Below are 16,277 nucleotides of genomic sequence, written 5' to 3' on the forward strand. Positions count from 1 at the left end.
GTTGGCAATGGCAGAGGCTCCTTTGCTCCCTTGGCATTAAAATGCAAAGAGAAGCAGGGCTGCTTGCTGGCAGGATGCCAGGGAGGGCTAGCAGGTCACCTAGTACATTGCAGGCTTCATTCTAGGCAGATTGTTGCTCAGTTCTTTTGCTTCGGCTCTGGTGGATTCTAGGAGTCTTGGCTTTTGAGTTTTTGGGGATGATCTGGGAGCTTTTTTGGAGAGAAGGGTTCTGGGATTCAGAATGCATGGATATGAAGCCCAGGGCTTTTGAACTCCTCAGAAGGCTACAAGGCCGGTCAGTAGCCTGTGTATGGCATTCCAGGGCTGGCCCCCTTTTAGCTTTAAGCAGAGATGGAGAACCCTGATGCATTGTAAGGTGTAAGCATCTTTCAAAGGAGAAAGCAAGGATTCAGTGCTGTTCTGTCCTGGGACTGGACAGCAGTGTGGTGCAATGCTTCTCCTACAGTAAGAAATCAGGCTGCAGGGCATTAGAAGTGGCCGCTGCTGGCACTCTCTTAGAGTTGGCTAGAATGAAGAAGCTTGGCTGGCAGCTCTGCGTTCAGGTGATAGCTCTATTACTCACTAACTTTGTGACTCTGGGTAAGTTACTTAACTTCTTTGTACCCCAGTTTCCTCATCTGCAAAATAAGGACATCTATCTGTGTTGACTTTTTTGTGTGTGTGTGAAAAACAAGTAAAACTGTGGCAAGAACATGGAGATGGATGGTTAGTAAATGTGGTTTCTTCCTCCCCAATCTGGAAGCCAGGCAGGTTCTACAGCAGTCAGGCCACTGGCCTTGCTAACGCGATTCCAATTTCCTAGGGTAGCAGAGCAACATAAAGACCCGTCACACTCCACACTACCCTCTGGGAAAGAGGGTAGCTACAATAAGGCAAGGAGGCTCACGTACTTGTAATGAATCTCCTTAATAGCTACCCCAGGGGCTGAGGAACACAGGTTGAAATTTTATTTCTCCCTCTAGCACAGAAGGATCTTCCCAAACAGTAGATGAGCTAAGGTTTATTTACTTACTTAACATTTAAAAATAGTTCATTTACTTCAACAACATGGCAGACAGTCAAGAGTACTATTGAAACACTTACAATTCAGAGGGTCAGGACAGAAAAGATCACAACCCCATTCCTGAGGTGGAGTGAAAGATCTAAGCCAGGCCTCCATCCTAGGCCAGGCTCCTCCATTAAACAGAGAGAACCAAAAGATAGGAATGCCATCAGGAGATAGCCTGAACTGCTCACAAATAAGAAAGAACTTGACCATACTGAGGGCTGGTTCCTGATGAGTCATTAGGAAAGTCAGTTGGTTCTCTCTTTAGTAGGTGGCTTAGCATCCTTCTGGAGAACAGAGAACAGTAGTCTGGGGCTGGAGGCTGAGGGCCAACATCCAACAAAGGTTACCTTCTTTTCAGTAACGCTTTGTTCCTTTTTACAACAGCAAGAAACCTGAAATCTAGAGGAGTCATTTAAAAAACCCCTTCTGGCTGCAACCTGAAAGCATCTCCCAGGCCAGACTGGGGGTAGAGATGATGACTCCAACTTCAGTGGGCCTCTTCTTCAATAGGGGAGCAGCCAGAGAAGAAGCTGGTGTTGCTGGCCAGAGCTCGTTTCTTTTTCTTCCCTGGAGCCTTATTTTCTTGGTATTCTATTGCTACATGTTTCAACTCTGGGAGGTCAAAAGGGGAGGGAGGTGGGGCAGTCTTCTTTGACAGCACTTGCTTCCCGTCACACATCTCTTTCAGGATCTAGGAGAGACAGAGACAGGTATGAATAGACTTTAGAAAGGGCAGAAGCTCAGCCCAGCCGAGTTGCTATAGATGCTTGACATACTCCCGGTAGTATGAGGTGTTCTTTAAGATTGTTCTGTGGAAAAACTAGACTAGTTTATGCCCAATCCCTAGTTCCCAGCAAGCTGATTATACCTTCACTTCATCTGCCTCTCTCCTACTGGTCTATCATAGATAATGCAGAGAAGGATGCTAATCCAGTTTTCCAATGCCTGCCTTTTAGCCCACCTACCTTGCTATTGGGGGTGGCACAGACAGGGTTAAAGAAGCTCAATCCTGGAGTCACCTCGGTAGGATCCTCCAGTTTGAAGGAGCCTTCGGAATCCTGGGTCCGTTCAACTGTGCTCAAGCTATCCTGAAAATCAAGCAGACAGGCATATTATAAATTTGGCTACCAAGGTTACAAAATCAGTCTGTTCCCATTCAACCAAAGAGGTAAGTCCCTGATTAGTCAGTTGAAGCAAGTCTTAGGGAGGTCCTGCTTGGGGATGTCTTAGTATTTGACATGCTCTGTCCCTGAAGGAATGGAGCAATGCTTGTAGGTAGCCTCTGAAGGCAAAGATTAGGCAGTGGCATGGGGCATCTCACAAGGCTAGGTTTAAAGCAAAGACAAGCCTTCGTCATTTGTTTGACTAAACTCCCCCTCTCTACAATTTGCAATATCCCTTTTAGCATCCATACAGGGTGTTGCCTGTATTAGCATTCCTTTCAGTTAAGGAAACTGAGTTCGAGAGAAATAGAGATAGGGGAGGAGGGAAGGACTACCTCTCTGCCTGGAGGCCCTTTCATGGAGCTACTACATGACTCTTGAACCCAAATTGAAAAACCACAGGGATAGAGAATCCTTAAGGTCTCTGCTACTTCTATAGTTCTTAGCCTGACCTCTGGCTTGCCTATCTATGTTAGAAGACTTTGTAATAGAACACGCAGGCTGAAACTCTTCACATGTAGATGTTCAAGAAATGCATGATGAATCATCATTAGATCGTGCTCGCTAGAATTACTGTATATCACATAGAGAGCTGTAGTAATGCATTTCTGCTATGGCACATGTAGGTGTAAGGCAGGTATAGGGATCTGACTTGCTTGCTGCTGCTTTTCTCAGGGCACATTTGATTTTCCTGAGTTTGCTATTCCTGGGAGCAGTATTAAGAGTACATTTAGGTTAACTTAGTTTACAACAGTGACCATTAGAAAGGCCTGGTTCCTGTGGATCTTTTCCTAGAGCTAAGAAATAGCTGGCTGGTTCCCATGGAGAGAGTCTAAGTAACGAATGTCTCAAGATGTCAGAAGGATTAACTTCTTGGAAGCTGCTACCTCAGTACGTGGCTCTTACAGTTCCAGTTAAACCTCTGGACTAGTTTGATCCTACATGTCCATATGCCTGTGAATGCCTGCTTTCTTGTCCTTGTTGTCTCATCAACAGTACAGAAACTTTACAGCCAAGGCTTGGGGCAGGGAGCTCTATACCTGGGAATCTCCTGGGAAGTGCAGTGGTTTCTGAAAGGAGTATGTGAACAGGCAAGCAGCAAGGAAAAAGGATTGAGAAGTGAACTCTCTCTTTTTCTGGGTGCGGAGAGAAGGAGAAGGGTAGGAAGAACTGTGCAGGAGACTCCAGGTTTCAGGATAGAAGGCAGAAAAAGAGGGTGGAAAGCAGTGGGAGGTCTGAAAGGATGGGGAGAGGAAACAGCACTGATCCTACTTTGCCTTGCTGGCGGTTCCGACACTTTGTGGGGTCACAGCTACAGTCCACACCACAGTCTGACTTTTGCTTCCTGCACCCACACTGCTTGTTTCCACACCAGCCCTTGCAGGAACACTGCAAAACAGGTTTAAAGAAAGACACATTACTAAAAGGGTTAGAAGACTAGTTTACAATGACTTCCCTTCATTCGCAAGCTTTTCTAGAAAAAATGGAAAGTACTATTATCTACCAAGCTTCAATCTCCTTAGTCCTCTCTTCTTTAGTGAAACAGTAATCACCAAGAGCCGTCATAGGTTTACTGAGAACGAGTCTTGCCAGACAAATTCATTTCCTTTTTCTTTTTGAGATGGAGTCGTATTATGTTGCCCAGGCTGGAGTGTACTGGCGCAATCTCAGTTCACTGCAACCTCCGCCTCCCAGGTTCAAGTGATTCTCCTGCCTCAGCCTCCCGAGTAGCTGGGATTATTGGTGCATGCCACCATACCTGGCTAATTTTTTTTGTTTTTCAGGTGCAGTTTTGCTCTGTTGTCTAGGCTGGAATGCAATGGCGTGATCTCGGCTCACTGCAACCTCCGCCTCCTAGGTTCAAGTGATTCTCCTGCATCAGCTTCCCAAGTAGCTGGGATTACAGGTGCCTGCCACCATGCCCAGCTAATTTTTGTATTTTTAGTAGAGATAGGTTTTCACCATGTTGCCCAGGCTGGTCTTGAACTCCTGACCTCAGGTGATCTGCCCACCTCAGCTTCCCAAAGTGCTAGGATTACAGGCGTGAGCCACTGTGCATGGCTGAAAAATCCATTTTCTTTTGGACAGTATACTTGAAGAACAGATCAGAGGGCTAGCATGATAATGCAAGGCAACTGATGAAGACTGTTAAGACCATTTTATGAGCAAAGTGAAGAACTGTGAGTTAGATGGTGCTATAGTTAGGTATATTTAAAAACTGAGTGTAGTTGCTCAGTATTTTTATAATTACCAAACTACTTTCATCCAGCTCACATTTCTACATTTTGTCCAGTGTTAGCCTGGGCTTTGTCCTTACCACATTTTGATAAATCACTGATGATATGAAATAAAATCATTTACATTTGATAGCACTTTACAGTTTTCAGATTACTTTCATGTACATAAATACAAAATCTCATTTGAATCCCATAACTAGTCTATAAGGTAGGCATATTTATCAGCTCTAGCTAGAAGGATGAGTAAAATGTAAGATAAAAGAATCACGATTCAAAAATATTTTGACAGCCTGGACTTAAGGGCTGAGAGTAGAAAGAAATAAAGTTGTAAGGTTGGTATTTAGGTTCCCCCCAAAGCAGCCCCATATAAATACAACATGGGGAGTGACCTAGCTTAAAAGTAGACTGTGAGGTGGCTCATGCCAGTAATACCAGCACTTTGGGAGGTCAAGGTGGGTGGATTGCTTGAGCTCAGGAGTTTGAGACTAGCCTGGGCAACATGGTGAAACCCAGTCTCCACCAAAAATACCAAAATCAGCTGGGCCTGGTGGTGTGTGCCTGTGGTTCCAGCTACTTGGGAGGCTGAGGTGGGAGGATCACTTGAGGCTGGGAGGCAGAGGCTGCAGTGAGCTGAGATCACGCCACTGCACTCCAGCCTGGGTGACAGAGTGAGACCTCGTCTCAAAAGAAAAAATTTAAAAAAGACTGTGCAGAAAAGGGCCTAGGGATTTGAGATGTAAGCAAGCTCTGTGAGTCAACAGCATGAAATGGCTGTCCCAAAGCAAATGCAGTCAGGTAGAAATTTGGAGTTCAGAAAAGATGGGGAGTAATTATTTCACTGTACCCCGGCTCGGTTGGATCCCATTTGAAATAATACATCCTATTTTAGGGTACCATAATTTTGTTCATGCATACAAAAGCATAGACAGTAGTAATAAAAAAACATCACTCGTGCCCCCACTAACCCCAGTTAATAAGTAAAATGCAGATATAACCAAGGTCTCCTATGTACTCCTTCCTGATCTCATTTGCCTCCCCCTTTCCAGGGACAGACAGTTTCCTGAATTAGGTATTTGCCATTCCTATGTGTATGTATCTTATTACATGAGGGTGTTTTTTTTCTTTTCTTTTTTTTTTTGAGACAGGGTCTTGCTCTGTCACCCGGGCTGGAGTGCAGTGGCACAATCATAGCGCACTGCAGCCTCAGCCTCTTGGACAAGTGATCCTCCTGCCTCAGCCTCCAGAGTAGCTGAGACCACAGGCATATGTCACCATGCCTGGCTAATTTTTTGTTTTTGTTTTTGTAGAGACAGGGTCTTGCCATGTTGCCGAGGCTGGTCTTGAACTCCTGGCCTCAAGCAATCCTCTTGCCTCAGCTTCCCGAAGTGCTGAGATTACAGGTGTGAGAAACAGTGCCCGGCCACACATATGAGTTTTTGTAAAAAACAAAAAAACAAGAAATTGTCTTAAACATTTTTAAACTTTGTATAAATGACATCTTATTATATGTTGATATATATAGCTTCAATTCCATTTGTTTTCACTCTATGAACTTGCCACAATTTGCCCATTCTCCTGATAGTGCCATTTTCCACTCTTATAAATAAGGCTGCAATAGTGACAGCTAATATTAATGTGTGCCAGGCACTGTTATAAGGACTTACCATTTATTAAATCAATATAATCAATAAGCATGTTTTCTTGTATACACATTCAGGAATTCAGTGTGTATATATATTTTATAAAGAGGATGTTAAACAAAAGAGAGGTGGGTGACCAGAATTATAGGAAGCCATGCTATAAGAAAAATGGTAGAAGAAAGTGGGATAGTTTGGCTTGGAAAAGACAGAGGTGGCTGAGCTCACAGGATGAAGGAAGAGTGAGAAGAGACCTCAGCGACCATCAAAAGACTGATTTGATGTATGAAGCCCCTCTTAACATCCCTGGTCTAATGATCTGAAGCTCTATTTATCCTGAGGTGATAATATTTCTATATAACTTCTAACCATAGGACCCAATTCTGTCATCTAAAATGACATGGAATCAGTTTAACCCCACTTTTATAGAATAACTGTTCAAACCCTGAACATAATTTTTACTCCCTAGTCCCCTTCTGCCCAAATTCTCTTAAAGTTAAATATACCTAGTTCTCTCAATGATTCACCACATGACATGGTTCTCACATATCCTCACTACCTTGACTATACACCAGTTTGTCAAAGTTCATCTTTAATTGTGAGATCCAGAAATGGGCACAACTTTCTGAATGTGGTGTGACCACTGTGAAGTGGACTGTGACAAACACCTCCCTTGTTATGGACCCAACAGTCCTGTTAATGAGGCCTAAAATCACAGTTGCTTTTTTTTCTTGTTATATCTTTGTGGATTCATACTGAGCTTGTAGTCAAATTCAAGCCCTTAAGTTTTTTCATATGAGAACCATCACCTTTGCTCTGTAGAAACCACAATAACGTTTTTTCCTGATTAGCAGAATAATATATATCTCTTTACAAAATCTGAAAAATCAAAAAACTTGACTTTTAATAGTTGTGTATAATAGTTCATCATGGGGATAATGTTGCAGTCCCCTAATGTTAAATATTAAGACTGTTTTGAAAGAAATTGTTCACTATTATAAATCATGTTGCAGTGGATATCCTTGTATAGAAATACAATCTAAACTGTACCATGACTGACAAGGCCCTCCATGATCTGGCCCTTGACTACCCATCCCCTGTCTGTGGCTTATGCTATACTTTCCCACTTCTCAATACATTCTAGCCACACTGGCCATTTTAGTTGTTCCTTGAGATACTAAGCTCATTCCTGCCCTGAGGTCTTGCATTTTGTTCCCTTTTCCTGAAATGTTCTGATTCTTTTCCTAACTTGCTCTTCACTGTTCAGACCTTCAGCTTAGATATTTCCTTCTCAGAGAGACCTCCCCAAGCACTCTTCTTTAATTTTTTAAAAAATGAGATGGGGTTTCACTATGTTGCCCAGGCTAGTCTTTAACTCTTGACATCAAGCAATCCTCCCACCTCAGCCTCCCAAAGTGTTGGGATTACAGGCACAAGCCACTGTGCCTGGCCTCCCCAAGCACTCTCTCTCTCTCTCTCTCTCTCTCTTTTTTTTTTTTTTAAAGATAGAGTCTTGCTCTGTCTCCCAGGCTGGAGTGCAGTGGTACCATCTTGGCTCACTGGAACCTCTGCCTCCCAGGTTTAAGCAGTTCTTGTGCCTCAGCCTCCCGAGTCGTTGGGATTACAGGCATGCACCATCATTCCTGGCTTATATTTTTAGTAGAGATGGGGTTTCGCCACATTGGCCAGGCTGGTATTGAAATCCTGGCCTCAAGTGATCCACCCGCCTCGGCCTCCCAAAGTGCTGGGATAACAGACATGAGCCACTGCGCCTGGCTGCAAGCACTCTTCTAAAGTGCTCTTTCCCATCCCACATTCTCTATGACTTCACTATATTTTCTTTTTTCTTTTCTTTTTCACTCATCACTATCTAAAATTATTTTATTTTTCTGGTTACTGTGCGTCTTTCCCACAAGAATATCAGTTTCATGAGGGCAAAGAATCTCACCTATCTTGTTTCTTGTCTTCTCAGCATCTAGAAACAGTGCCTGGCACATAGGTGCTCAGAAAAAAATTTGTTGAATGAATTAATACATTTACATACCAATGTCTATTTCCTTACTATAAATTCCTATGTGTATAATTACTGGGTTAAAGGATAGGAACATTTTAAAGGCTACTGATACGTATTTTCAAGTTGCCTTCCTGAAAGGTATACCAATTTATATTCCTAATAGCAATACAGAAATGCCCTCCTTTTTTTTTAGACGGTCTCACTCTGTCACCCAGGCTGCAGTGCAGAGGCATGATCAGAGCTCACTGCAGCCTCAACCTTCAGGGCTCAAGCGATCCTCTGGCCTCAGTCCCCACCAAGTAGCTGGGACTACAGATGTGTGTTGCCACGCCAAGCAAAGCTTTTGCACTTTTAGTAGACACAGGGTTTTGCCATGTTGCCCAGGCTGGTCTCAAACTACTAGGCTCAAGCAATCTGCCCACCTCAGCCTCCCAGAGTGTTGGGATTACAGGTATGAGCCATGGTGCCCAGCCAGAAGTGCTCTTCTTGATCACCCTTGCCAATGCTAGACATTCTAATAACAAAAAATATTCCCTTCTTTAAGACAGGATGAAAGATGGAGTTCTATGACATGTCCTGGAGATACCTCACCAGGATAACAGTGATCCATTGATTGCTACAGCCTGGGTATGGTCCTTTGGCCACTTATAAATTCATCTAAATGCTTCAAAAATGCGGTTACCTTGTCTGTGTTTCTCTATTTTATCCAAAGAGATAATATCATGAGAGCAGTATCTGAAGGGCTCTCATAAAGAATGATTAGGCTCTTAAATAGCCAAGACTCATTGGGATGATGTATAGGACAGCACATTTCAGCTAAACAAGAAATAACTTTCTAACAATTAGTGGAATCCAATGACTTTTCCTGTAAGACTGTGAGCCTCCCCCTACTAGAAGTCTTCAAGCAAGAAGAGGTTAGATAAACACCTGGCAGTGGTATTATAGAACAGTCATGATATACATGACAGATGTAGTCACATGAATGCCAGATACATGAGCTGTAATTTCACCCTATTCTCTCTCACACCAGGAAGCAGATTAGAATGTCAAAGACAGAAAGCACCCTTACCACAGACATAACTACATATGTATTTAATACATGTATGTGGGGCAGTGTGTGTGTGTGTGTCACAACTGTTGGCAATGCACCAGTATGTCCCAGCACCATAGTTGAGACCTAATAGGGGGACTCTTTTTTTTTTTTTTTTCTTTTTTTGTAGAGATGGGATCTTGCTATGCTGCCAAGGCTGGTCTCTAACTCCTGGCATCAAGCAATCCTCCCACCTCGACCTCTCAAAGTGCTGGGATGACAGGCATGAGCAACCACACCTGGCTAAGGGATTCTTTGTAGAGAGTGGAAAGCAGAGCTGAAAGACCTCTGGGTTTCCCTTAAGCTAGTTGTTCTCAACTCTGGCTGCATATAAGAAATCTCTGGGGAGCTTTTCAAAAAGGCCATACCCAGCTCAGATTGATTAAATCAGAATATCTGGGGGTGGGGTCCCAGGCTCCATGTTTTAAAGCTCCCTTGGGGGTTCCAATGTGTGGCTAGGCTTGAGAACTACTGCTTTAGAGTCCAAAATTCCTCTAGCACTGAGTTCAGTGTTACACTGTACCTCATACCTCAGAAAGATAAGATCTGGTCCAAAAAATAAAAAAATAAAATAAACAAAAACCAGGATTGGTAAGCGATGCTGTGGCAAAAACAAAAAAACAAAGACTACCAGACTAGGAATTAGGAGACTCAGGCTCTAGTCCTATATTTAATGCTTGGCATGACCTTGGACAAGTCACTTCATCCAAGTTCATCTCTATTCTTTTTTTTCCTTTTTAATTTTTAAATTTAGAGATGGGGTCTCGCTCTGTCACTGAGGCTGGAATGCAGGGATTAGAAGACTCAGACTCTAGTTCTATATTTAATGCTTGGCATGACCTTGGACAAGTCACTTCATCCAAGTTCACCTCCATTCTTTTTTCTTTTAATTTTTAAATTTAGAGATGGGGTCTCACTCTGTCACTGAGGCTGGAGTGCAGGGGCACAATCATAGTTCACTGCAGCCTCAATCTCTGGGCTCAAGTGATCCTCCCACCTTGGCTTCCCAAAGTATCAGGATTACAGGTATAAGCCACTGTGCCCAGGCCATTCCTTCATCAGTAAGGTAGAGGCAAGAATACCTGCTCTCCCTCTTTTCTGCCAAACAAGACAAATGAGAACATTTGTAAAATGCTTACAGTGCTTTAACAACAATACCTGCACAATATTATATCCTTCACAAGGTGCTTTTGCATATATTCCTCCTAATTTCTCAGATACCATATAACACCATATAAAAGCATTATTATTAAAACTTATTTACATGCAATCCCATTACTGGGTATATATATCCAAAGGATTATAAATCGTTCTACTATAAGGACATATGCACATGAATGTTCATTGCAGCACTGTTTACAATAGCAAAGACCTGGAACCAACTCAAATGCCCATCGATGATACACTGGACAGGGAAAATGTGGCACATATACACCTTGGAATACTATGCAGCCATCAAAAATGATGAGTTCGTGTCCTTTGTAGGGACATGGATGAACCTGGAAACCATCATTCTCAGCAAACTGACACAAGAATAGAAAATCAAACACCGCATGTTCTCACTCATAGATGGGTGTTGAACAATGAGAACACATGGACACAGGGAGGGGAGCATCACACACTGGGCTCTGTTGGGGGAAATAGGGGAGGAACAGTGGGGGGTGGGGAGTTGGGGAGAGAGAGCATGGGGAGAAATGCCAGATATAGGTGATGGGGAGGAAGGCAGCAAATCAAACTACCATGTGTATACCTATGCAACAATCTTGCATGTTCTTCACATGTACCCCAAAATCGAAAATGCAATAAAAAATAAAAAATAATAATAAAAAAGAAACAACTCATTTACACAACTTGGACTATTAGTTTGACTCAGGATATTAGTCCTAGAAGGAACCTTATACATAATCTATTCTAGACCAGGGGGTCCACAACCTCCAGGCTGGGGACCAGTACTGGTCGGCCTGTTAGGAACTGGGCCGCACAGCAGGAGGTAAGCTGCAAGCGAGCAAACATTACAGCCTGGGCTCCACCTCCTGTCAGATCAGTGGCAGCATTAGATTCTCATAGAAATAAGAATCTTATTGTGAACTGCCTGATATCTGAGATGGAACAGTTTCATCCCAAAACCACCCCCTCAACCAGTCTGTGGAAAAACTGTCTTCCACAAAACCGGTCCCTGGTGCCAAAAAGGTTGGGGACCACTGTTCTAGACCCTGCATTGCATAGATAAGGAATCTGAGGCCCAGGGAGACTGACTTGCTCAAGGTTACTCAATGAACCAGTGGCAAACTCAAGACTAGAACCCATGTCTATCTGGCTTCTAAGTTACTACTTTTTCTATGATAGCACATTACCTACCCTCCAGCATCTCCTTAGTACATATAGGAAATGTGACTGAGTGAGGAAGCCATTAACTCTGGACAAGTCATCATTTTGGTGCTTGCTTCAATCTCCTTTTCAGTAATCTAATGATAGTCCCAGCCAGCTTCAGCTGGGTTGAAGCAACAATAATAAAGATCCTCTCTGTGAAGCACTAAGGTCTACAAGTAATATGACTGCAAGCAGTCTGATAAAAGAGCAGTCATAGTATCCATGTACTACTCTGAGATTGCCAAAAGGTAACTTTAGAGAAACTAGATTTTATGCTAACTTGTTCCCTTTCAAGCCCAGTTATATTCACTTTCCAAATTATAAAATCAAGGGAAAAGCCTAGAAAAATTCCTCATTGTTTTAGACATAGGATTTATCCCTAATAGCAAATATCATTTACTTTCAATATTTGCTATACTTCTATGTTGCCCTTTTAAGCTTAGAGCAACAGTGCTATAATAAATATATGAAGCTTTCCTTGAGGACAAGTATACCCATACTTGCCTCACATTTGGAAACTCCTTTCCAGAGCTTTAGGCCCCCTCTACCATTTTTCTTTTTTTTTTGAGACAGTCTTGCTCTGTCTCCCAGGCTGGAGTACAGTGGTGTTATCTCAGCTCACTGCAACCTCCACTTCCTGGGTTCAAGAGATTCTCCTGCCTCAGCCTCCCAAGTAGCTGGGAGTACAGGTGCAAGCCACCACATCTGCTAGTTTTTGTATTTTTAGTAGAGATGGGATTTCGCCACGTTGGCCAGTCTGTTCTCAAACTCCTGACCTCAGGTGATCCACCCGCCTCAGCCTCTGGAAGTGCTGGGATTACAGGTATAAGCCACCGTGCCTGGCCTTTACCATTTTTCTGTGTCTACGTCTCAACTCTGCCTCCTATTACTTAGCTGACCTTTTAATCTACATCCAGCTCATGCTCTCCTATTTCAACTATAGTAAAACTTCCATAAATGTTTGAATAAATAAATGAAAGACAGAAATGCTCTGTCCCATTTTCTCTAAGTGTCCCAACCCTCTGTTCCTCTACAATCTTCAAGTCTTAGGAATATGCTATTCATTGTGCCAGAAATGCCTCCCAGTTGCTCCCAAGACAGTATTTCCCTATCCATCTTACAATGCAGCAATAGTCACCTCCTTCATGGCATTTTCCTAAATTACATACACCTCCTTGGTTTGGCTTTATAATCACTCTTAAAAACTCATGTGGTGGCTCATCCCTGTAGTCTCAGCACTTTGGGAGGCTGAGGCAGGCAGATCATCTGAGGCTGAGAGTTCGAGACCAGCCTGAGCAACATGGAGAAACCCCATCTTTACTAAAAATACAAAATTAGCCGGGCGTGGTAGCACATGCCTGTAATCCCAGCTACTCAGAAGGCTGAGGCAGGAGAATCGATTGATCCCAGGACGAGGTTGCGGTGACCTGAGATCGTGCCATTGTATTCCAGCCTGGGCAACAAGAGCAAAACTCCATCAAAAAAAAAAAAAAAAAAAAAAAAACCACCAAAAACCAAAAAGACTCCTCAGTCCATCTCCCTGACATGAATATGCTGAGGTTCTATAGTATGCTTCTATTTCTTTGCCTTGTTTTCCTACTAGATTATAAACTCTCTGAAGCTAAGGATGAGCTCTTAGGTTCACTATCAGCACATGATATGTTGCATTCTCGAAGATTCTGACTGACCAAATGACTTACCACCATGGCTGTCTATACCTTATGATTTGCTTCATCCTGGTGGTGTGGCTTTATAAGGCTCAGTTACCCAGGTGATGAGCTTTTGGCTAATCAAATCAATTAATTAGGAAGCCAGCTAAAGTAACTTGTGAACTGTCCTTTTTAAGTGAATGTGGCTGCAGGGCACAGTTGGGGGTAGTGGTGCTGAACTGAAATGCCTGGGAAGTTAATGTTTCAACATAAAACAACTAGGTTTGATAATTATGTAGGACTATCATTGTGTAAGTAAACTAAGCATGCCTAAGTCAGATTGTTCCTAACTAGACTTAACTTGTTTGACCTTAATTATTAGCTTTTTCTGTAATTCCTTTGGTTCCTTAGCCTAGAGAGTAAAATCACAACAACAATTAAAACACAAAAACAAAGTTGAAGAGCTGGCTCCTACCCCTTGGATGTTCTTCTTGGACACCTTAACTAATTTTGTTGGCTTCCATTCCTCATCATCCCCCTCATCACCGTCACCATCACCATCCTCATGCTCATTGACAGAACGCTCTGAACAATATTTTAGATCCTCGATGTCCATGCTTTGCTCCAGGAACTTTTCTTTAACACGAGAAGGTTTTGGCTAAGAAAAAAGGTTCTGAATAGTTAGTTATTTAATAAAAATTAAAACATACGTATGCATCATATCTTCCAAGTAACTGTTGCCAGCTATATTCTCAGAGCAAAGATTTCAGACTCCCTCAAATCCACCCCACTTGGCTTTACCAATCAGAAGAAATTCTGCTTTAACCTTTGGCTTTGCAGAGTCTTTGAAGGCACTGAAATTGGAGGCTGACCAATCTGAGGGAGGAAAGGGAAACTCAAGATATGATGAGATAAGTATCTTTGGATGGACAGCTGAACATTATTGCTCTTTTCTCCTGTTCCTCCTCCTCAGTTGTGTTAGGTAATGCCTGTCCATGGCCCAAAGTCAGCCTTCTGAGGCATGAGAATGCCTACTTTCCTTGGGATTGAACTGTAGTTTTATCTGGGACTCCAGAGAAAAGTGAGATGCTAGAATTTGGGAATTTTAACTGTCAGCCTCTTATAAAGGGCAATTTTAGCACACTCACCCCAAACCTAAGCTGCGCAAAGGTATCAAAGGCACAGATCATTTTACCTTAGGTGGGATATATTCAAAAGAAGAGTCTGGAGATAGAAGGGCATCCTTAGGAAGAGGTTTCTGTCTGCTGGCTACCTGGAGGAGGGTCAGTTTCTATTTGAAAAGAGGAGACAAAGTATATTATGCAGGGCCGCTTCTGGGAGCATTCATGGCTAAAACAGATACCAGATGTAGGCTAGCTCTATGTTAAACCATAATAAAGTGAGGTAGGATGATAGTAGAGTAGGTTGACTCCTACTTTCCAATATCAACAATATTAGATTCAGAAAATGGCAAATTAATGTTTTTCCAATTTGAAATGCATATGTCACATGGAAACTAAATGTAGACCTCATGAAATAGAGCCAAGTCACCACAATGAGAGTTGTTACCAAGAGCTGGCCTCAGTAGCAACAGGGTCTCTTAGGGCTTACTGAGTGGGTGGGAAACTGTATTACCTGCTTGATGATTTCATTCTCTTGGAGAAGCTGCTGATTTTGCTCACACACTTCTCGCATCTTCTCAAGTTCTTCATCCTATTTCCAGATAGTGCAGTGATATGTGGGGTTATTTTGGGCACTACATGTGGGTTACCAAACAACTCACATAGATGAAAACATACTGTTGCCAAGTTGCTGGCAGCAGATGGTTTTTGCACAGCAGGCATTGGCACCCAGAAAAATGTCTGATTCCCAGTTCCTAGGTGCCCTGAATGCCACTTCTATTCCAGTGCTCTCCAGCAGCTCTGACTACACTCATAGGAATCATGGACTCTGCCTGACAAATCTTCCTTATTCTTTTCCATTCCTTAGCTTCATATCCCTTATTCATATTGGGATGCTGGTTAAGAAACCCACAGAAACTTAGCTCTATTTTCTTGAAGTCTATAGATGCTTCTCTTTACCCTTCTCAACACAGACTAGGCAGTTTACTTGCTACTCTAATAAGCCTGACTGAACTTCTTGGCACCTAAGACAACCAGATTCATGCATACAACCTTAACTAGTTTGCTTATGTCTTAGATGGAAGGTGCCAAGGAAACCCTAAAGACTGGTGGTTCAGGAAAAAGATTCTAAGTTAGACTAAAATAGTGCTATCACACGCTACTAAAGGGTGTGGTGTTCCCAGCCTCTAGAAGAAATTCAGACCCCAGGCATTTTACAAACATGTCAGGTCTTAGCGCAGAAGAACAAGCTCTTCATACCGTTTGAATGTCCCTAGGATTCTAAGTAATTACTGAATGATTTCACTTCTTCAACTCTTTAGAGCTCAGGGTTGAGGCCAAGAACCACGAAGCATCAGAATCTGGTTTGGAGTATGTGCTGCCATTTTGGTACCAAAAATGAGGTTATTCCTACATGTGACTACACTCTAAGTACCCCTAATCTGATCAAATAGGGCCAAAAGGCAGTAGAGGCTACCATTATAAACCTTTTTTTCTAGAAGTTAATTACTCTCTGCTGCAAGTACAAGGGGTCTAAATGAGACAAGATTCTCAGTCAGTCCTGTGAAACTCATCTCTGGAGACCTCTCCCTCGTGATCATACCTGACACTTCAGTGTGCTCAGCAGCTGCTGTTCCTTTTCACTGATTGATTCCTCTAACTGTTTCTCTGCCATTTGGCTTTGCTGCAGCTGGCTGAGAAGGTACAGCACCTAGAGAAAGACACAGCCCAATGGGTGGTAACAAAGGTACTAAGGGGAAAAAGAAATTTTGACTTAGTTCAAGCAGTGATCCAGTTGACTGCTTCCTTGTAATTTAGAAGTAAACTGTTCTCTTTTGCTCTCATGGCATGAAGTAGTAAGTACAGCATGGATGTTTCTCAGCATAGTTTTTTTTTTTTTCTGTCGCCCAGGCTGGAGTGCAGTGGC

At 42.7% G+C, this 16,277-nt stretch overlaps 1 protein-coding gene across 1 annotated transcript in view; it reads right to left on the reverse strand.

The window, feature by feature from the left end:
- Nucleotides 1-1,006: 1,006 nt before the first annotated feature.
- Nucleotides 1,007-16,277, reverse strand: part of KIF4A (kinesin family member 4A) — a 121,695-nt gene continuing 106,424 nt past the window's right edge. Inside the window, exons 25-31 of the mRNA XM_012475038.2 lie at nt 15,954-16,061; nt 14,865-14,942; nt 14,425-14,520; nt 13,705-13,887; nt 3,505-3,621; nt 2,035-2,157; nt 1,007-1,760 (exon numbers count right to left, since the gene is read on the reverse strand). Of these exons, the coding sequence (XP_012330461.2) occupies nt 1,557-1,760; nt 2,035-2,157; nt 3,505-3,621; nt 13,705-13,887; nt 14,425-14,520; nt 14,865-14,942; nt 15,954-16,061 (909 nt within the window). The 3' untranslated portion in view covers nt 1,007-1,556. The remainder of the gene's footprint in view (nt 1,761-2,034; nt 2,158-3,504; nt 3,622-13,704; nt 13,888-14,424; nt 14,521-14,864; nt 14,943-15,953; nt 16,062-16,277) is intronic.

This window comes from Aotus nancymaae, unplaced genomic scaffold, assembly GCF_030222135.1.
Source record: "Aotus nancymaae isolate 86718 unplaced genomic scaffold, 86718_ANA_hifiasm-v0.15.2.pri h1tg000081l, whole genome shotgun sequence".
Lineage (NCBI taxonomy): Eukaryota > Metazoa > Chordata > Mammalia > Primates > Aotidae > Aotus > Aotus nancymaae.